The sequence below is a fragment of the Lissotriton vulgaris genome, chromosome 9 (assembly GCF_964263255.1).
Source record: "Lissotriton vulgaris chromosome 9, aLisVul1.2, whole genome shotgun sequence".
NCBI lineage: Eukaryota > Metazoa > Chordata > Amphibia > Caudata > Salamandridae > Lissotriton > Lissotriton vulgaris.
Window position 1 is genome coordinate 256,182,335 of NC_141697.1, and position 23,415 is coordinate 256,205,749.

Sequence of the window (23,415 nt, forward strand, 5' to 3'; positions counted from 1 at the left end):
ACGTCTTTCCAGACCTATGCATCCGCAGCCCCTGGGCTAGGTAAACTCAGCATTTCGGTGCTCCAGCATAGCTTTGCTATCCAAAGGTCCAGATCCTTTTTCGTTTCAGCTCTACCTAGTCGGATTCGTCCGATAACATTAACTTTACGAAATCTAGCATCCATAGACTTTGTTCCGCATCCCGCGTGAGAGTGCACACTCTGCACCCGATCTCCCTAGGCCTCCTGCTAGTAATCTGAAGGTTCAGTAGTCAAGTCCTAGCGATCCTAAAGCCTATTAGAGTAGTACTTACCTGCTAGTAATTTCGCATTCCACTTTTAGAGTATATGGTTTTTAGTGCCCCTCGGGCATTTGTGTAAATTGTGCGACTTTGCGTATTTTCTTAAGAGCTTTGTATTGTGCTTATTGCCCTGTCCTCATAAAGAGTCCAGGGCTGTTGTGTTCTAAATAAATATACTTTATTTTCATAACAACTTGTGTGGTGTCCCTTCACTTGGTGTTCAAGGGGTATATGTGATGGTATAACAGTTGGCTTAACACGCCCTCTAGACTTTAGCCTAAAGACTGCTCTTGTCCATGCTACTAGGATAGCTGGTCTAACGGTTGACTTACAACCAATCATCAATAAGGGTCGTTTGGAATGATACACAGTGATCATTAGAATAGTGAGCACTACATATCAGGCCAACTTCTCACAACCTTTGACTAGGATTATTAAAAAAACGTAGGGCCAAGAAATGGCTGGCTTGATTGAAACGAGCGAAGGTGTAAAAGTATGCCATAATGAACTTTTTTGTCAGGTATATGATTGATTATTACCAAAAGCTGTGCCCATAAGAGCTCCAGAAATGCAAGGATGAGGGGAAGTCTGAGACGGAGCACAAAGTTGTGTTGTAGTAGGCGCTCATGCTTGTGGAGATTCTGGAGCCCTAAATATTTGAATTCATAGAAGGTGCTCAACCCTGATGGGATTACCTCTGAATGTTATAAGACTTTCATCTCTGTGTGAAAACCGTAATTATTGACAGTGTTTGAGGATTTATTTGCTGATAAATATTTTAGAGAATCCAGAGTTTCAGTATTTATCAAGTCCAATAAAGTCTCCAAACAATGTGAATGATGCACACTCTACAAATAATTAGAAGAGGGGGGAGAATGGGCCACTTGTCCTGCGTACCAGGGTCATAATCTTTGTTACTCCGTAAAAACCCTCATTTACTTACACAAGATAGGGGCGGTATATCTTGGTTCTCCGCCTTTGCTTAACGTGATAGCATCATCATAGGGTTTATTCTGAGAATTTGCTGACCTCCACCTGGAGGAAGACCAACTGGTGTTACAGTAGGGTCCAGAAATTGAGAGTGAAAGGAGGGTTGGTGCCCTTGTGAAGTGAGTTTAAAATTCCCTACACCCCCTTATCGTGAGGTACTTTAATGGATTTAGGTGGTGTGGAAAGGTTAAAACAAAGGTGCGTGCGTGCGTGCGTGCGTAGATAAAGTTAACATTCTATTGCACTGATCGTGGTCCACATGTTTCAGCCTTGTGGTTCATCTAGAGGCTTTCTTCAGGACCGGTGAATTTGTAGTGGTGCATTTTGGCGACTACTATGGGTGGTTAACTTATCACTCTCATTTTGTAGAGTCAGTCGGTTGTACCTATGACTGGAGATAAAAGAAAGGTGCAATTGTATACTTTCTTTTTGAACAATAAACCTAGTGTTGGTGAGGCTCGTGTTGGCTATTGGCCTATGGTTCTGACAGACTGGTCTGTGTTTACTAAGACTGCAATGGTATGTGAGGAAATAAGTATGTTGGGTTAGGACTCCCATTGCGATTCTAGTTACTTACATGCGTGATGTGGGCGCTAAGGTTAAAAGACTGGACACTCGCTGTTCATTGTTGGAGCGGTGTTCTCAATCTGACATATGTTGCGAGTAGTGTGTATTGTGTTTATATAGCTTGTACACTCTTCCATAGGTTTCGTTATTGAGAAGAGGCCAAGAGTGAAGTCTAACGCGCGCTATTTACACAGGTTTCCAGTATACATGCTTATGCGTTTGTGTGTTGTTTTTATTTAGAGCTTCATATTGGATGCCGGGTAGCTATACCAACGTGTTGGGTATTCATAACTGATGTTTTTTTTAATAGTTTGTATCGCCGTGCCTGTTGTGAGAGGTGCGAGGTCACTGTTAACAGGTGCCGCATCTGAAGTATGAAGAGCGTGTGTGTTTTCGCGCTTGTGCTCTCTCAGTATGACATTTTACAAACAACTGACGATTTCGGTAGTTTTTTTATGAAATACTTCATGGGCCAAGTCTGAGCGTGTAAGCGTTATTGTGATCTGCGTTACCTTTAACCACGTGCAGATTGCAAAAATAGTATATACATTGCTTGTGGAGGTTGCTACTGAAAATACATCTAACTTCCCAGATACAGGCTATCGTGGAATGCTTCACGGGGGCAAGTTGGAGCGTGTAAGCATTATCATGCTAAACATCACCTTTTAAAAACAGCGTGCGGAATGCAAATTAGTATTTCCATTACTCGTGGATGTTACAACATTAAATACCTCTGACATCCCAGATTTGGGTTTCCTCGAGGCGCCGATCGGCTCTGAGGACCTGCTCTAGAAAGAGAGAAATGGTTAGATATCCTTACTTATCGGTGATATGTCGGACAAGTGTGTCTCGCGCCTCTCATCGATGCATGCTCGATCCGAACTTGTGCTGGCTCTGTTCACGGCGCCTTGGGAGACAAGAGCGCGTGATGAGTCTGCATTATCTGCTGTTGGGTACTATAGAAAGAGTAAATAGACTATACATAGTGTGTGATAAGATATTATTAATAGGTACATGCTGATATTCTAGTAAATAGTAAATTTGTGAAATGGTGTGGACACCTTGTTATGTGGGAATCTAGGATCCTAGTGTAATTTTCCCGATTCATGCATATATATAGGTGTAAATTACCCAGTCCTTATATAGGCATAGGAATCATTGCCTTATTTAGTCTTAGCCTGTGCAGCCCAAATACAGCATGGCTACTTCCACTAAACTCCGAGAATCCACAACGATTTCTTGGAAAAACCAGCCTTCAGCAGTCAGGGACTTCCCCCTGCTTGAATACTAATTTATCCAAGAACTCCTGGAGTTTTCAAGGAACTGAGGCACTAGTGACGATATTATGTCCAATCTTACGTCAAACTCGGCACCTTCAAAGTATAAATATGCCTACATTTGCCCAGTCAAACACACGGTGGTTTAGGAGCAGATCAACTAACTACTTGCCCGACGCCCTGCTGCTGCATGTGCCGAAGGAAGCCGACCCTCCAACTGACGCACTGAGAAGAAGCTGTCTTTTCTCTTGCCGAGAAATACAGCTCAGGTGTTTCGAGGCTACCCTTGCGGTTTGCTGGGAGATCGAGTCCTGAGAAAGAGATACAAGATCTCTATCATTCTAAAACCAAGGTACGGAGCTGATTAGACCCTTAGAGAATTCTTGGAACAGATTCTTGGCAGAAAATTACTAGACTTAAGCTACACCACTCTTACTCCTCCCTCGTACTAGGCTTAGGTTAGGTACACCGGGGTAGGCGTATTCTAGAAGCACCAGTTGAGTACTTTTAGCCATTATTTTATCACTGTATGTATTTTATGCATTTTATGTATTCTATGTTTATGGCTTAGAAACCATATCATGCTTTTACAGAACTATTTTATAATACTATTCGTATTATATGCCTTGTACTTCTTAACTAGCATTACAATTGTAGCAGTGCATTTCTTGTGCTTAAGAAATAAGACTGTTCAATAAATACTTTTATTGAAAACTCCCGTCTCTCTATTTCTAAAAGCAACTATGTTGAAACGAAGCATGCACGATTCACTGAGTGAAATAGCCGTCTATTGTTTCCGCAACTCTAGAGATACGTTTCATTCTGGGGAAACAAAGTTGTCATGTTATATGGTTGTCAGAAACTAATCCCTTCTTGTTTATTCAAGACAGTTTCTAGTGACCTCTGAGATAGCTGGCACTCACAATTAAGTCTAATATATACAATAGAGACCTAGTCGACTTCAGTCCTACGTCTAAACTATAGTATATGTTATTCCAATGCGCAGAGCCTATTGGGAATATAGGAACTACACTACATGGCGCCCAACATTTGGTAAGGCGATAATTTAAAGCTAGATGCTAGAGTAACTCAGTCGTGCTTTTCACGCAGACCCCTTTCTCCCGTAAAAACTCCAATAGACGTATGGAGGGGGTGAAAGGCTAAATATCCGCCAAAACTGAGTAGGACGAAAAATCCTATGTATTAGTTTTTGGTTTGTTCAACGTTGAAGGATACAGTGTTCCAAAATATTGTGCACCTAATCTTTGTTTCCTTGAAACTTTTTCTGCAAACTTTCATTAAACAATGTCGGATAATTGGACAACAACGCAACCGGTGGAGCTGCAGTAAATGCGAACCAACCAGGTATAGACGTTACAGGGTTTAATGAAAATGACGTGGATGCTGTAATCATGTCGGCAAATATAAGGAAAACCATAACTATAAAACTTATAGAAAATCGGGTATCATCCAGAGGTGGTAAAGTTATATTTGTTATAGAGGCACATGAATATCGGCAGACAGACGTTTTCAATTCATGGATTCTATTTCCTGCAGAAAATGCAGTAACACATGAGTTCCACTACTACAAAGCAGAGGAACCTCCAGCGGAATACGTTCCTTTCGAGGACGTTGAAATTCCACTAACTTACCAAGAGCATGAGCTCTAGTTTAATGCCGCCCTACAACATCAAAATCACATTACCAGGCTCGGTCCACTAGGTAGACCAGGAGCAACATGGCCAGCTACACACCACATCCAGACATTGAAAGGATGTCAGATGTAGAGTTGTTAGCTCAGCTAAAACAGTTAATTAAAATACATAGACAATTGGTTCAATATGTCATGCGGACATTAACAGTCCAACCAGCTGTAAGAATTCCACAGCACACCCCTCACCAGGGGAACACAAATAAAATTACACCACAAACTATACAGTCAGTCATTGGTAAACTACCAGCAAAACGAGAACAGATTCCGTTCTGGTTAGCACAGAAAAATTACTCAAATAGAGGCAGTTTTCCTGATAGTATGCCACATGAGAAACACAGGATTCTGACAATCTGTTTACATATGCGGATTGCACCACACGTAGAGGATTGTGACACTTGGGGCACAGTCTTTGCTTCAATTTACACTAAAACACATGGTGTTCCGTCCATGGCGGTGATACCAGATGTTGTAAAACAGATTCAAAATTATTACGGTCCAGAACCAGCCTTAATTCTAGGTATGAAATTACTGAAGGATTTCAAACAGGTCTCGGCTATACTATTAGTCAACATTAGAGGAGAAGCAGCATCAGTGGCAATCCGCCAGAAATTAAAAGAAACAGACATTACTGAGCAACCGTATGAGCTTGCCAGAATCATTGAAAAATCCTATGAAGAACTAGGTAGAGATAGTTTGGGTGGGAAACCACTAAAACCACAACTAACAGGAAATCCTGAAAAAGTTTTTATTAAAAATAATCTCACTACTAAAAAGAAGTGGGAAAACAGTAAACAGATACTTCCTAGAGAGAAGCATTCTCAGTCCAGAGGAAGGTCTCCCCAAAGGAGAGTTAGGTCTCCTGAACGGGGAGGTAGGTCTCCCCAACGGGAGCCCTCTAAAAGAAGGTATAACCTTAAGAATAGGGATACTTTAAGAAAACCTGAAAGATCAAGATAATGATACACGTCCCTCTCGATCTTTTCAGACTTCCTCGCAGAAATCGGAAAGAAGAGGACGGTCAGACCACAAAGAAGAACGCGTCTAGTCCAAAGACAAAGAACCCGTTCACCAAAGTAAAAAAGCAAAATTTTCAAAAAAGAAGGTAGCAAGCATAAAGATCAGACATGCCGGGGATTCTGAGGACACAACTCAAGAATGGGGAGTGGGCCCAGACAATGCTAGACAGCGCAGCAGAAGTAATCATAGTTCGCAGGATCCTGATGGATCATCTGGAGACAGTGGACTTGAATGAATGCATTCAGGTTGAAACTGCCAACACCAGGGTTAGTGTACCTTTCAAGTTATATGAAGTAACACTCCGGATGGGTGGGGACATAACTAGAAAAATAAAAGCTCTCTTTTGGGACAAGCTTTCCAAGGGCTATGACATTCTTCTAGCTGAACAAGACTGGCCACTTGCAGTTGTTAGGGAGTGCCCACACAGCGAAGAGATAATTATGCTAGCCTTCTCAAATCACATTCCAATTCATAAAAAATATACATATGCCAGAAAATAGGCATTAGCTCAAGCCCCAGCATTATATAAAAATCATGTACGATGGGATGAGGATTCTCCTCACCACAAATCCAGTTAAAAACTCAACCTACTGCACAGCTAAAAAACAAGTAAGGGAGATTTTAAATCAACTTGAATACCAGGGGGTGATTGAACCATGCACCTCGTCAATGAACAATCCTTTGTTTCCTGTCTCCAAACCAGACAACTCATATCGTCTAGTTTTGGATTACAGACACCTAAACTCTTGTTGCAAAACTTTTGCAGTACAAAATGCACACAATGCAGCACTGATGAATAACATTGTGCAGAAAAAATATAAAACCACATTAGATATTTCAAATGGGTTTTACTGTCAAAACATTGCATCGGAAAGCAGGCATTTGACCGCTTTCTCAATCTTGGGGACACAGCGGCAATTTTGCCGTTTCCCCCAGGGATTCAAGAATAGTCCAGGGTTTTTTTCAGCCAGAGTAACAGAGTTACTACAAATGTATGACGATGAGGCATTATCTTATGTCGATGACATCTATCTTACAGATGACGACTTGGACAGGCACTTGAAAAGAGTAAACACCATAATACTTGGGTTTGCTTCTGAAAGGTATAAATTCAATTTTAAGAAATCACGAATTGCCCACCTCAACGTCCTATTTCTAGGCTACGAGTTATCAAGTAAAATGAAATTAAATTAAATTAAATTAAAAGAACATTTATAAAGCGCGGTAGCTACCCTGAGGCGTCCTAGCACTGCAGACAAAACGCACGTGAGAGAACATGGGGAGCCTGTTCTAGTTGTTAAACAGCTGAGTTTTTAGCTTTTTTCTGAAGGATAGCAAGTTGTGTTTTCTGCACGCCAGTGAGGGGGGAGGGAGTTCCAGAGTCAAGTGTACTATGGACACAGCAAGTAAGAAAATCAACTTGGTCCTGAGACCTTACAAATCATCTCATCGTGAAAGAGGAGGCCTGTCAGCAGTGAACATCACAGCCGTTCCTATACCGGGGGTATAGCATGGGTTAGAACTGATTATGACATTTATGGTCCGGTGGAATTATTGAAGATTTCACATCAGTTTAAGGTTTCTTTGAGTGACTTTGTAGCACCCAGTACATTTTCTGATGATTGGGACTTTGAGACTGTTAACAAAATGATGAAAGATTTAGAAATGTCAGCTACATTTTCAGAACATGACTATTTAGAAGGGTCATCAGATTATGAACAAATGTATTGTTTTAATCATTATGGTCACCATTATTTGCATAAATCTGCAAACCCTAGAAATGTGTTTCATTGCAATCAATGGGAACATTGTCCGACACCTCCAAAAGGCAGCTATAAAACATTTCAAGAAAGGTTTTCGTACTTCTCGGGGTTTAATGTTACCAATCCAGAAACGTTTTATTTAAAAAATGTAAATAAGACTGGCATGAAAACAATGTTGACCAATACTACACAAATTTATTCTGCAAACATTTATGCTCAGCTGTCTACATTAGGTTTTGACTTTTGGAAAGACAACATTGAGACAAAAACTGTCTGGGGCACGAAAGACTGGCAGGTGCAAGGTTTAGAAGCCTTGTTCAGAGCCTGCATCATCCCAGAACAAATTATGTTTTTAAATGACACTGTTCAACAAACTTCTTGTCTTGGTCTAGCTAAGATAAAAGATTTAAATAAACCATCTATACCTAAACCCACATCTGCCAGTGATAATGTTACAGAAGAAGAGGTAGACGTATCCTATATTTTAAAACAGAACAGAACTAATCCTGATTGGAAAAAATGGTTACTCTGGCCCACAGACATAAATAACTGTTGAGATAGATTCCTGAACAAAACACAGGGTTTCAAAATGAATAGGCCAGATCCAAAATATCCCCAGAGACAACATCCAGGGATAGTAACCACTTACGCTGTAGGGAAGCTGTGCCTTGAGTGGCTTACGAAATCTACACTTCCAGAAATAAAACAACACTTATCTTTACTTAAAGAAAGCAATGATTTGCGAGATTTCTTAATGGGTCCTCGCAAACCACAGCAAAAACGTTTCATGTACGCCGGAATATATGCGGCATACAACGAAATATGGAAAGTGACGCAAATGGAAACTGCAGAAAGAATACGAGAAATTGATCGTATTAATTGAGTATCAGATCCAGTTTGTTCCCTTGTTGGTCATCCGAGAGGGTAGAGTTCAGTGTTAGAGGTGTGGAACCTCCCAGGCACGCATCCGGAGTAGGCCCCGCAGATGTCCCTTCCTTGCCATCCGTGGCCTTTGTACCTTTTCGTACCATGGTTGTCGTCCGGAGGCCCACACAGTGGCTGGGGCTACGTCGCAGGGCAAGCACCTACCACCTCCTGTGTTCCTTCCACTCGGATTCCCGTCTCAGCCCTGCGGTCTCTCAGGTCTTCGATAGGTGATCGGCCTCTCGACAGGGTTCCAGGTAGGCCACAATTACTTATGAAGTCGCAGGCCGCACCCACCTCTTTCCACCTCAGTAGGGCGTTCGGGACCAGTTCACAGGGTGGGCAGTCAGCTTTCGCCATCTCCTTAGTCCCAGGGTGGGCGATTTTGCACCCCCCGCCCAGGGCAACAATGGTGGCCTTCTTCGCGCCCGTATTCGTCTCTTGGGTCCGTTCCCGCGTCGCCACAGGGTTTGGCGCCGACCGTCCGTGTCCTTACCCCTCCGGCGTAGCCGGCTCTAGGCCGGAGGTTCCCCTCCGTCTATTACCCCCTCCTCGCTCAGGGTAGTTGCGATGGCTCTCTCTGCGTCCCCAGCCTCGACCCAGGCCGCCGGCACTTGTGTAATCCCGCCGTCTTGGCTCTCCAGCAGCGGCAATGTCAGTGGGGAGGGGGGGGGGGAAGGGGGAAGGCAGATGGGGTCAATACTGTGCCTTCCACGGTGTCTCCGTGTTCCCCCCACTCGACGGTAGTCTTACAGGTCTCCGGTCAGGGACGCCGGTGCGACGCGGTTCCGGAGTTTCCCACAGGCAGAGCTCACCTCCGTGCGCCAGATCCTCTCTCCGGGTGGTCGCTCCCAGACCCTCGAAGCCTTGTACCAGGGGTGTTGGGGGGGAGGTCTCAGCTCGTACCCCCTCGGCTCCGTTAGCAGTCGGGCAGTGAGTCAGGCAATCGTATCAGGGCAGTCCCCTGACACCACGGCAGGCAGCGTTCAATGCCCCGGGCACAGCCCGCACTCGAGGCCCCGGCTTGCAGCGTGGGGCTAGGCCGCGGATTCCTCCTTTCAGTCCGCTGGGCATCCGCTACTCCTGGAGTCTCCAAACCTCCGTCAAGGCGAGCGGGACACCACAGTGGCAGAATCCCACCGTTGGTGGCGCAGGACGGCCCCCGTTACGGCTTGCAGGATGTGTTTTCTCCCGGCGGCACCGGAGCTCTAACAGCCTCCGTCCGCCATGATGGCTTGCTAGCCACGCCCCCTTTCATGTATTGGTGTTAAGAACAAAATATATTTTTGTGGGCATGGAAGAGTTAGTGACTAAACATGGCTGGGAAGCTCTTTCAGGACGCTCAGCTTTACTCTGAAGGAAATTAGAATTGCTCTAGGCAGATTCTCAATGGTATTGTTAACCTACGCCCAAAAACACTAAAGCAATTAATACTTGTTGGGTGAACTCCCCGAAGAAACAAGCCAATCTAATTCACTGTCCCAGTAAATTGTGATGTGCACAGGCTTTATAAAAATGAATACGAACATATATGGGTTACAGGTCAGTGGAATGGCAAGAGATTCCACATCAGTCAGTGTTAAACGGGAAGCTGATTTGGGGGAGGAATTAGTTGACCCACTTGTGGGACACCCCCGCGCCGCACGGCCACCAGCTGCTGCGTGTGCCCCCAGTGCCTGCCTCTGCCTCAGCGCCGTCCTCGCTGCTGCCTTGAGCGCTCCCCTTTGGTTTTTGCCCGTTTTGTCGGAAATTTGTGCTTGTTTTCTTTCTGTGCCCGAGATCGTGCTTCCACTGTTTTTTTCCCCGTTTTGTCCTGTATTATTGCCTGCTTTTTCTGTGACGTTTTCTCTTCGTGTTTTTTACCTCCATTGTGCCTGCCTCCTTCCTGCTTGCCCGCCTACCTCGCCGCTCTCCCTCCCCGCTCCCGCTTCCCGCCACCGCCATTAGCCCCGCCCCTTTTTCTTCTGTACCCTCCCCGCTCCCGCCTCCCAGCTGCTCCGCCCACCCGCGCACTTGGCCTTAAATGGCGACCGTGCGACGCAGGTGAGTGTGACCCACTTGTGGGACACCCCCGCGCCGCACGGCCACCAGCTGCTGCGTGTGCCCCCAGTGCCTGCCTCTGCCTCAGCGCCGTCCTCGCTGCTGCCTTGAGCGCTCCCCTTTGGTTTTTGCCCGTTTTGTCAGAAATTTGTGCTTGTTTTCTTTCTGTGCCCGAGATCGTGTTTCCACTGTTTTTTTCCCCGTTTTGTCCTGTATTATTGCCTGCTTTTTCTGTGACGTTTTCTCTTCGTGTTTTTTACCTCCATTGTGCCTGCCTCCTTCCTGCTTGCCCGCCTACCTCGCCGCTCTCCCTCCCCGCTCCCGCTTCCCGCCACCGCCATTAGCCCCGCCCCTTTTTCTTCTGTACCCTCCCCGCTCCCGCCTCCCAGCTGCTCCGCCCACCCGCGCACTTGGCCTTAAATGGCGACCGTGCGACGCAGGTGAGTGTGACCCACTTGTGGGACACCCCCGCGCCGCACGGCCACCAGCTGCTGCGTGTGCCCCCAGTGCCTGCCTCTGCCTCAGCGCCGTCCTCGCTGCTGCCTTGAGCGCTCCCCTTTGGTTTTTGCCCGTTTTGTCGGAAATTTGTGCTTGTTTTCTTTCTGTGCCCGAGATCGTGTTTCCACTGTTTTTTTCCCCGTTTTGTCCTGTATTATTGCCTGCTTTTTCTGTGACGTTTTCTCTTCGTGTTTTTTACCTCCATTGTGCCTGCCTCCTTCCTGCTTGCCCGCCTACCTCGCCGCTCTCCCTCCCCGCTCCCGCTTCCCGCCACCGCCATTAGCCCCGCCCCTTTTTCTTCTGTACCCTCCCCGCTCCCGCCTCCCAGCTGCTCCGCCCACCCGCGCACTTGGCCTTAAATGGCGACCGTGCGACGCAGGTGAGTGTGACCCACTTGTGGGACACCCCCGCGCCGCACGGCCACCAGCTGCTGCGTGTGCCCCCAGTGCCTGCCTCTGCCTCAGCGCCGTCCTCGCTGCTGCCTTGAGCGCTCCCCTTTGGTTTTTGCCCGTTTTGTCGGAAATTTGTGCTTGTTTTCTTTCTGTGCCCGAGATCGTGTTTCCACTGTTTTTTTCCCCGTTTTGTCCTGTATTATTGCCTGCTTTTTCTGTGACGTTTTCTCTTCGTGTTTTTTACCTCCATTGTGCCTGCCTCCTTCCTGCTTGCCCGCCTACCTCGCCGCTCTCCCTCCCCGCTCCCGCTTCCCGCCACCGCCATTAGCCCCGCCCCTTTTTCTTCTGTACCCTCCCCGCTCCCGCCTCCCAGCTGCTCCGCCCACCCGCGCACTTGGCCTTAAATGGCGACCGTGCGAACGCGCAGCGGGCGCGCCGTTTGTGCGCCGAAGGCGCGCCAAAGGTAAGCCCGTCAGCGCCCGTCCGCGACCGGATCGCGACCAGCGCCAGGACCCCTGGCCCCCGAAGAGCCCGACCTACCCGCCTGACGTACTCCGCCGCCACCCTCAACGCACTCAACACCGGCCGACTCCCAGAATGCCACCTAGCCGCTCCACGAGGTACCCACGGACCTTTCAGCTGCCACGCCTGCAAGTTCTCCTGCATCCGGACCTGCCTCGCACCAGCACCCGCCAAGTCGAACACCAGCAGCACCCACCTCAAGTGCATCCTGCTCAACACCCGCTCCGTCCACAGACACGCCATCGAACTCTGGAACCTCCTAGACGCCACAGCCCCTGACGTTGCCTTCCTCACGGAGACCTGGATGAACGCCTCTTCAGCCCCCGACATCGCCATCGCTATCCCTGAGGGCTACAAGATCGTTCGGAGGGACCGAACCGCCAACCAGATGGGAGGAGGCATCGCCATCGTCCACAGGAGCACCATCCGTCTCACGACCAGCACCGACAACACCCTGACCAGCGCCGAACACCTGCATTTCCAGATCCACACCAACCCGAACACCACCCTCAGAGGCACCCTGATCTACCGACCCCCTGGACCACGCACGCAATTCAGCGAGGACATCGCCGACTTCGTCAGCCCGCACGCCCTCCCCTCTGCTGACTACATCCTCCTAGGAGACCTCAACTTTCACCTGGAGAACAACAACGACCGCAACACCAGCACCCTGCTCGACAACCTCGCCAACCTGGGACTCAAGCAACTGGTGTCCACCCCCACCCACCTCGCCGGACACACACTCGACGCAGTCTTCTCTTCCAGCACAGACATCGACTTCAGCCACGCCACAGAGCTTCAATGGACGGACCACAGCTGCGTCCACTTCACCTTCAAGAGAACGACGACCCACCACCACCAGAAACAGGCCGCCCGCAGAAGCTGGAACAAGATCACAGCAGACCAGCTCGCCACCTCCCTGAGCCAGCACCCTCCTGCCAGCTCAGCGAACCCCAGCCAGGCCGCAGACAACCTCACGAAGTGGATCAACAACTGCGCGGACGAACTCGCCCCACTGAGGACCCCGCCTAGCAGACCCGGCAGCAAGAAGGCCCCATGGTTCACCGACGAACTCAAGAGCTCCAAGAAGAACTGCCGAGCCCTCGAGAAAGTCTGGAAAAGGGAACCGACACCGGACAACAGGACCTCCTTCAAACTTGCCACCCGGAAACACCACCAGCTGATCCGCGCCGCCAAGAAAACAGCTTTCAAGGACCGGTTGGACAACAACGCACACAACTGCAAGGAACTCTTCAACATCGTGAAAGAGCTTTCCAACCCCAGCGCAGGAAACAACGACATCACCCCATCGCAAGACCTCTGCAACTCCCTCGCTTCATACTTCCACAACAAGATCGCGGACATACACAACAGCTTCAACAACCAACCAACGCACACCATGACCGAACAACCACCCCCCACCACCACCCTCCACGCCTGGACCCCGATCAGCACCGAAGACACCATCCGCACGATGAACTCCATCCACTCCGGATCACCGACCGACCCCTGCCCTCACCACGTCTTCAACAAGGCCGACGCTGTCATCGCACCCCACCTGCGAGACATCATCAACACATCCTTCGACACCGCCACCTTCCCCGAGAGCTGGAAGCACGCCGAACTCAGCGCTCTTCTCAAAAAACCCACAGCGGACCCCACCGAACTCAAGAATTACCGCCCCATCTCGCTCCTCCCGTTTCCAGCCAAAGTCATCGAGAAGACCGTCAACAAGCAGATGGCCGCCTTCCTCGAGACGAACGGATCCCTCGACCCCTCACAGTCCGGCTTCCGAGCCAACCACAGCACCGAGACCGCCCTCATCGCCGCCACCGATGACATCCGAGCCCTGATGGACAATGGAGAAACAGCGGCCCTCATCCTCCTAGACCTCTCCGCGGCATTCGACACGGTCTGCCACCGCACCCTAGTACGGCGCCTCAGCAACATCGGCATCCAGGACAAGGCGCTGGAATGGATCGTCTCCTTCCTCGACGGAAGAACACAGAGAGTCCGCCTACCACCGTACAAGTCAGAGGCCTCCGAAGTCATCTGCGGCGTCCCCCAAGGATCATCTCTGAGCCCCACCCTCTTCAACATCTACATGAGCCCCCTCGCGGCCATCGTACGCAAACACAACCTCAGCATAATCTCCTACGCCGACGACACCCAGCTGATCCTCTCCCTGACCAACGACCCCGCCGCCGCCAGAGCCAACCTGCACGAAGGGATGAAAGAGGTAGCCGAGTGGATGACGACCAGCCGCCTGAAACTGAACTCGGACAAGACGGAGGTCCTCATCCTGGGCTCCTCACCCTCCGCCTGGGACGACTCCTGGTGGCCTCCCGCCCTGGGCACCGCACCCAAACCGACAGACCATGCACGAAACCTGGGCGTCATCCTGGACTCCTCCCTCTCCATGACCAGGCAGGTCAACAACGTATCCTCGGCGTGCTTCAACATCCTACGCATGCTAAGGAAGATCTTCTGGTGGATCCCCACCGAGACCAGAAAGACCGTCACCCAGGCCCTCGTCACCAGCCGACTGGACTACGGCAACGCCCTCTACGCCGGTACCACCGCCAAGCTCCAGAAGAGACTCCAGCGGATCCAGAACGCCTCAGCCAGACTCATCCTCGACATCCCACGAACCAGTCACATCTCCGAACATCTGAGAGACCTTCACTGGCTCCCCGTCAACAAAAGAATCACCTTCCGCCTCCTCACCCACGCACACAAAGCCCTACACGACCAAGGCCCGAGCTACCTCAACAGCCGAGTCAACTTCTACGCTCCCAAACGCCACCTCCGATCAGCCAACCACGCCCTCGCCGCCGTCCCCCGCATCCGAAGAGCGACTACAGGAGGAAGGTCCTTCTCCTACCTTGCCGCCAAGACCTGGAACTCCCTCCCGACCGACCTGCGCCTGACCCAAGACCACCTCTCCTTCAGGAAGAAGCTGAAGACCTGGCTGTTCGAGCAGTAGCGGCACCCCCCCCCCCCCCCCCCCCAGCGCCTTGAGACCCTACGGGTATGTAGCGCGCTTTATAAGTGTCAATGATTGGTTGAAATGTAAGTATAAATGTTAGGTTCCAGGTGATAAAATATAAATTCCTCACCTGAGGGAATATCACCCTGACTGCGATTCATAAATACAGATGGTGTTGCAATCCCAAGTGTGGTTATTGTACCCTTCAAAGCAGCAGCGTTTTTCGATTTTGTTGAAAATTGTCTGTTGATCGGCAGTTCTGAAGCAGGATTACAGGGAGTTGTAGCAGATTTTACACTCAGTCGAATCTTCAATTGATGCTTACAATAGTAGTACCCAAGGCCCTACCACCACTTGTCTTGAATCAAATAGTTTTTCAGTAGATGAAGAAGTGACTTCCAAGTTCTGTGATTGATTGCTAGACTTTCGAATGTTTAGTGAAAGGCGACAACAATATAGGAAACAGTACACCCGATGTATGTGGGAGGATCATACGTGGCTAAACGTGTTTCCATAATAGCAGTGCTGTTTACTGAGTTCTTTGGGTTCTATGTCACAATATTGTGGTACGAATTATTGACTTGAAAAGTATCGGGTCATCAATATCAACCCCCACTATATTGTCGAGGTAAAGCAGAGAAGTATAGATTTGCTGTTCTTAACTTACATCTACTTACTTTGACATTACAGTGGTAGTTGATATTGTGGATCCAATATTTGTAAGCCAATATTTCGATCACATATTGTGACTCCCCCCAAACGTTATGTGATTACTGTCTATTATACTGTCATGTTCACAGAACCTTTATTTGAATTAAGTATTAAAACGGATGAGCTGCCAAACATGAGTCACCAGAAAATATCAAAGACAAAGTACCAAGGGGCACATGCATCAACCTATTTAGGAAGTGCAAACGGTGCGAATCGGTAAATTCGGCCGTTTGCGCTTCCTAAATACGTTTTGGGATGCATGAAACAATTTTTCAAAATTCACTTTTTTTTGCATTTCCTAAAAATGCGAATGCATTTAAGGAATCGCATTTGTGCGATTCCTTAAATGCAATGCATCAATTTTTTTTAAAATGCGAATTTTGAAATAGGAAGTGCAAATTAACAAGAGGTTGACCCTCGTGTTAATTTGCGAAATTCTTTAAAAAAGCACAAAAATGCATTTTGGAAAGTGTCATGTTACAGACACACATGTCCTTAAGACATGTGTGTGTGAAACATGCACTTTAAAATACATTTCAGGGGTGCAGGGGGGGGTCCTTCGGACCCCCCTCTGGACCCTTGCAATGCATCAACAAATTGCGAATTCCAAAAAATAGAAATGCAAAACGGCATTGATTCCTATGGGCCTCTAGGCCCATAGGAATCAATGTAATGCCATTCCTTAATTGCGATTCGCAATCAAGGAATCGCAAATTCCGAAAATTAAGAAATCCTAAAAAAAAATTAGGATTTCTTGATGCATAGGATTTTGCAATTCCGAAATTGCGATTCCTTAATTTTCGCAATTTAGGAAATGCAAATTCCTACAATGATGCATGTGCCCGCAAGTGCTTTTGAAATGTAGAGTTTAAGATGGCAAACAAATGGTCTTTTTAAGGCATCCTAGCCACCCTAGCCTCCAGAGACAGAGAGCACAGAGAAGACAGAGGTCTGGAAATCTAATGTTTGTGCTCCAACCTGACGTCTGACTTCAAATGTAATCTGGCCTTTGAGGAGACGAGGATTAAGGAATTGCTTCCAGAGCTGGGTTTTCACGTCCAGCCTAGATATCCTAGGAATTTATTTGATTTTTGTTTTCCTTTTATTGAATAGAGTAGAATATATACATGACCAAAAAGTAGAAGATATACGCCCAGAAATAAAAATAAAAATTGCAGGAAAATTTGTTTATAACAAAAGGACATGTAGATAGCTGGAGGGCGGAGCATATTTATTGCATCGAAAAGCCACAAGCCACAGAAGTGAACTAATACAAGAGGTTTGGTAGTTTAGAGTGGCAGCTTAAACGTGGAGCAGGGGGTGATCTTTAAAGCTGAAACTAAAGATCTGGAAGGTGGGAGGAATTCTTGCCTGAATAGAGAGGGTATTCTGAATTCTCCGTAAAGAGGGAATGTTTTCATAATGCTAGGGCTATTGAGGTGTAAAAGGAATGGCATGGTCAACCAAAGGTCCTCCTGAGATGTGCTATTTGATGATCCCTATAGAAGTATTTGAAGCTGTGCAGGTTGGCAGATACTATTGTCATGAGCTTATGTTCTTAACTTGGAATCCAAAGTCCCTCGTTAGGAAGAGATCTGACACGTCCTTTCTTGTCACAGATATCAATGAGTGTGAGTCTCTAAGGAGCTGCCATCAGGGGGTGTGCGTGAACACGGATGGATCCTTCATCTGCACCAAGTGTCAGGAAGGATACAAGCTGTCTGCAGATCGGGATCGGTGCGAAGGTAAGACACACAGGGGGCTCTGCTTGGAAGCATGAAAGGCAGAGGATCGCGAGAGAAGTGCATTATTTGTGCCAGTGTTTGCAGGTGCTCATCCCAGAACATTATTATGAGACCTTTGATTTCAGTGAAGTGCTGATGGGGCTGAATGTTCTTTTAAGAACTCGACAGGGGCAGTTCGGAACATGGAATTCAATTAAGATTAGCTAACATATGGCTCCTGGCTTGCTCACTTATACCCCGAACACCATCCTTGCTACCTGATACCATGCAGTGGCAGGTAGGCAGTGAACAGCAATGGTAGGACGAGAAAGTAAATAGATGTACCTGTTGTAATGTTCATACCGTGCCCTACCCACTCAACAGAAAATAGGATGCTGTGGACGAACCGTTCAAGTCTAGCGCAGTACATTCAGAGTGCAGTGGACATGAACGGTGTCACTTTGTTTTGTGCTCGGGGAATACCTCAATGCCGCCTTTCCAGCAGGAAGTCACCTAACCTGATCCCTGCTTGGGGAATCACCTCAGAACCTCGATTCCAATGCAGGGATCCACCCACTAGAAACAAGGGGAGGGATGATCTCCCAGACATGGACAAGTGCTCCCCCACTTAAAAAATGCCTTTGATCTGCATGAGTTCTTGTGATTGGATGTTCAATTGACAATGGTACAGATATTCTATTTGATCTTCGTATGGTTATGTGGCTATACCCTCTTTCAGATAGTTGTTGTGATCATTAGCTTTTCCTGAGATCAAATGGATTGTCCTCCTCTCGGATGCCACTGGTGGTCCTTTTATCTCTCTGGATGTATGCAGATGGTCCCTATTGCAGATGGAGCTGGTGGTATTATGACCTCTTTGGAAACCTGTAATTGAGACTTCTCTCTCTTGGAACACATCATCCTTTATACATGTTAAAATCTCTCTTTGCTGATTGAGAGTGTAATCCTTAGGTCATATGCTAGATTGGATTAATCCTCTCTCTGAAGGCTGGCCAGCACATTCAGTCTTGTGTGCGGAGTAATAAACGTATTTGAGAGAGTGCTTCTCTCATTTTTATTTACAGATGTAGATGAGTGTCCCATGCCATCGGTTTGTCCTTCTGGAATTTGCACCAACACCCTAGGGTCATATTCATGCCAAGCTTGTGAAGAGGGGTACCAGATAACAGCCGACCGACTCATGTGCAGAGGTAAGATTTCTCAGGCCCCTTTCTCCTTAAGGCCCTAATAATGAAGGCAAATGTTTACCATATGGTTAGTGGTTCATTAACACCACTTCTAAGTTTTAAATTGCTTCGTCCATATTCCTGGGCAGGTTTATACCATGGTCCTGGTCTTATACTATATTTTGTTTCTGGCCTGGGATGGGCCTCTTTTGGTGGCCTAATAATGACATACACTTCTGTGTTTTACTATGAAGGCTGCGTATGGAATAACCTCTATGCCTTCAATGAAAGTATTGTTTTAGGCCCAGATTACCATATATTATTGAGCTAGGATTTTCCCTATTGCTGGGCTGGAATCAGGCCCTGTCTTTGAGCTGGAGTTAGTCTATGTTTCTGGGTTGGGATCGCCCTTCAGTTGCTTGGCTGTGATTGGAGGCTGAGGATAAAGGCGAGTAAACACTAAAGCGGGGATTTAACGAGGGAAACGAGAGGAAAGGATAGAGGTGGCATGAAGAATAGAGCGAATAAAACCAGAAACTGAAAGGGGAATATGAGAATTTACAAGTGGCAGGATGTCTCACAAGGTCCTCTGTATGAGAGGCTGTAACATCCTGGTGATGGTATCTTTTCTCTCTGTTGTCTCTCAGACATTGATGAGTGTGCAGACACAGCCTTCAATTGTCATGGAGGAGATTGTATAAACACAATAGGCTCCTATACGTGCCTCTGCCCATCCGGCTTTGAGCTGATAAATGGAACCCGCTGTGAAGGTAGGTCTTAAGCTATAATGGCCAAGGTAAGTGAATTGTGTGTCATGTTGAGTGCCCCCAGTTTGTGCCTGATTGTGACTTCTCTGTGCGTCCATCTATGACTAAATCAGGGATGTCCTAAACAGCACACAAGGTAACCCACAAATCAAATTTTCAAAAAACACCAAGGTTACCACCCAACAGGGGTCAAAAGCATTTCAGATAACAAAGGATTAAAACATTCAATACATTTATTTCCCTAAGTTACTGCACATATTCTTATTTAAATTCTTCCCCTAATGGTAGAAAAGTGCCAAGGTGCCAACGCGTTTCGAATCCCACTTTATTTACGTGGACTCTCGTCAGCTCTGTGACTGGATTCTGTAAAAACCAATAAAGACATATATTTTGTGTAGGTAAAATTTCCTTGTTCTCTTTCATCTCTTTACACTCGTAGATATTTAGGATTAAATCTACCTCATGCAGATCTTCGAGGATATGGGAAGTTGTTGGGGGTTGTATTCCTAAAAGGACAAAATTACTCAACTACTCTTTGCCCCTATTTTACATTCTTTTTATTAGCTATTTAGGAAGTTGTGGCAGGTTCCACTTACTTGTAGAAAGATATTAATTTAATCCCAACTGACACCACTTCTTCGGTTTATCGTTATGTTAAACATGACTTTTAGTGCTGGTTTGTTTGTTAACCTTCAGACACAGAACTGTTATCAATTTTGGTCTGGATGATTTAGGCTTTAACTGGCACATGCATCAACGTAGGCTTTTGCGATTCCTAAATAGCGATTTTTAAGGAATCACTATTTAGGAATTGCAAAAGCCTATGCATGTAGGAATCGCTATAAAAATAGCGATTCCTAAACATTCCTTAATTGCTTCTCGCAAATTGCTAGTCGCAATTAAGGAACGCCGTCCCATTAATTCCTATGGGCCTACAGGCCCATAGGAATGAATTTGAGATTGCATGAGCAATTTGCGAGTACCAGTAGGTACTCGCAAATTGCTCATACAATTTCAAGGGTGCAAGGGTGTCAAAATGACACCCTGTTGCACCCCCTGAAATTTATCTCTGCACATATGTTCCACACACACATCCCCTTGTGCACAACATAAAACTTTGAAAAATGCTCAAAAGTGCATTTTTCAAAGTTTTTGCAAATTACCATGAAGTTCAACTTCATGGTAATTTGCTACTCCTATTAACGAAATTGCAATTTTTTTTACTTTCATGTATTGCATTTAAGGAATCTCAATTTGGGATTCCTTAAATGCAATCGCAATTTCACGAATCGCAATTTAGAGATTCCTTAAATTGCGATTTTTGCATTTGGGATGAGGCATCCCAAATGCAAAAATACCGTTGGCAAAGGGGCGGATTCTGAGAATCTGCCCCTATGCGACCGGTTTTTGGTTTGATGCATGGGGCCCTGGGGAACGCTGTGCTTCTTATGACATATCCCTTGTCAGAAAAAATTAAGCAACGGTTCTCAATTCCATCATATTTTATGGGGATTTTGGCGCGCTGTTAAGTCATCTCAGCTTTTTACATCCCCATGGCATTCCTATGACAAATCTCTTTACGATATAAAACAGTTTATTGAGGACGCAAACACTTTCTGTAGTTTGTAATGTTAAAAAGTGGTGACTGTGAGGATCATTTGAAATAAATGATTTTACTATTTTATGTTCTCGAAATTCCTGAAATTTCTGACATTTCATCCAGGCCCGATATAGCACTGCTGAACTTCAGGATGAGATGTCCACACATGGCTTCTTTTACTAAAATCAATGAGATCTTCCTCATTTGCTTGTTTGATTGAGCATGTTTTGAAGACGGTGTGCAACAGTGTTGGTTCCCATAGATCATTTGCCTCAAGGGCATTCACAGCCAGATCGAAAGTGCATGCCCAATTGTTTGTTTTTGGAGTTGCCATATGGGTTTCTTCCCATATTTCAGCACCCAAAAGAAAGCATACCTAATGCTTGTGCCCTACGCCTGTGGAGGGTACAGTGCGTGTCTTCTTTAAGGGCAGTGGATGTAAAGTTTTAGTAATAATCCTTTCTTTGTACACTGGCTTTTCTCCATTATGAATAAGATGTTGCTCTGACTCCAGCTGCTATACCCATTGAGTCTTACCAGAACATCTTCTACACAGGTGGCTCTGCCCAGCTGTAGGAACAAATTATAAGTACTCAGCACCCTGCACTGTGCTGCGGCAAGGTGTAGTGAAGGGTAGTAAACTCATCCCAAAACGCACCAACACTAAAATTATAGGGAACATCTCCTGCAACTTGCATCATTTGTTTCCACACTTATCGTGCCCGACTAAGCCTTCTATGTGCAAGGTCACATTGTCAATTTACAACATTGGCAATTGAACCGCTTCAAGGATTCAAAGAGAAAACATATAAATAATAAACAAGTCTGGGGAAAGGTAGTTGTCTTACAAGACAAGCTTCCATTGGTCCATGTGAGGCACAATTTGAGCCATCAACGTGATGACAATCGTGCTAAAGGGAACTGTGCCGCTGACCTAGTAGCAGTCTTAACCAGTTTTCAAACGAAGATCGACACAGAAATGTTAACAGCCATAAGTGAGACCAAGCAAGCTGGGAAATCTCCTGCAGGTGTTGCTCCCAAATACTCGTACACCCTTAATTCGGATAGCATTCCTTTAGTAGTGATACCAGGAGTGGGAGACAAAATAATATATAATGATCCGTCTAGACTAGAATTAATCAAAGAAGTACACGAGGGGGTTGCCCCAGCACGTGCAGGAATAAATGCAACTATAACAATGCTACAGCAACACTATTGATGGCCTAGTTTATATAAACAGACTAGGGATTATGTAAAAAGAACAATTGATGGACAGAATGTTATAACAATGTCAAACATTCACCCCAGTTCAGAGATCTTGGCGTAAATCCATCATTTCTTTGCTTCCCATGCCATTGTAGTTTAAACCTAGCCATATGCAAATCAGTCTTGACCCTGTTCCCCATGGGAACAGTCCAGCCCGAACTGCTAGGGCAGGTTCTCCCTGGACTGGGAAACAAACATCCTAGGACTGGTTTTGGGGTTTCACCCCTCATCAGCCAGGCTAGCTTGACTCCAGCGGCATGGAGAGCACAGGAACCACATCTGGGCATAACCATCCCACTCGGGGTGACAAATGCAAAAAGAACAATTGGACAGAATGTTGAACAATTTCCTTAGGAAGAACACCGATGCTATGATTTGCACTACGAGTGACATTGTGAACCATATTATGAGGAAGAAGAGTACAATGTTTTAGATGTCCAGTTGTCATTATCAATTCAGAGTTCCCCATTTGTTTTACAATCTGCCAAAATAATCTTCACAAAATACATGGTACTAATGGCAGTTTATTTCAAAAGACACGGTCGCCAGGTTTTCTCCTATGTGTATGACTGGTTGATGAAGGGTGATTAATATCAGTCGATGAAATCATGTTCAACAGCCTAGTCACTACACGGACATACCTGGCCAAGAGAAAGCGGCACAACAGCGCAGCGGACCTCCATTACTCCTTTCCAGCCCCACTCCTCGCCGCACCCGCTTCGCGGGTGCCGCTTCGTCGGAGGGCGCTGTGAGCAACCCATCACCTTGGAGGCGACTTCATCACAGGAGCAAAGCAGGAAGGCGGTGAGAGGCGCGAGGCATCAGCGGGGCTGCGAGCGTGCGGGGACTTCATTTCCCAGAAGTCCCTGCAAGACCGACGTATAGCTTCCGGTCCGCTCTCCCTGCTGGCCCGCCCCCCGCCCATCGAAGGAATTTAAAAGCGTTTCCTGCCCTTTAGCGAGTGGGACGCTAGTCACTACACGGACATACCTGGCCAAGAGAAAGCGGCACAACAGCGCAGCGGACCTCCATTACTCCTTTCCAGCCCCACTCCTCGCCGCACCCGCTTCGCGGGTGCCGCTTCGTCGGAGGGCGCTGTGAGCAACCCATCACCTTGGAGGCGACTTCATCACAGGAGCAAAGCAGGAAGGCGGTGAGAGGCGCGAGGCATCAGCGGGGCTGCGAGC

General features: G+C 46.9%; 1 protein-coding gene across 2 annotated transcripts in view; it reads left to right on the forward strand.

Moving 5' to 3' along the window:
* The window catches only part of LTBP2 (latent transforming growth factor beta binding protein 2), a 1,419,414-nt gene that overhangs the window by 1,127,349 nt on the left and 268,650 nt on the right, over positions 1-23,415 (forward strand). For both annotated transcript variants that reach the window (XM_086937485.1, XM_086937488.1), the window contains exons 18-20: positions 17,304-17,429; positions 18,494-18,619; positions 19,243-19,365. In XM_086937485.1, the coding sequence (XP_086793611.1) occupies positions 17,304-17,429; positions 18,494-18,619; positions 19,243-19,365 (375 nt within the window). The remainder of the gene's footprint in view (positions 1-17,303; positions 17,430-18,493; positions 18,620-19,242; positions 19,366-23,415) is intronic.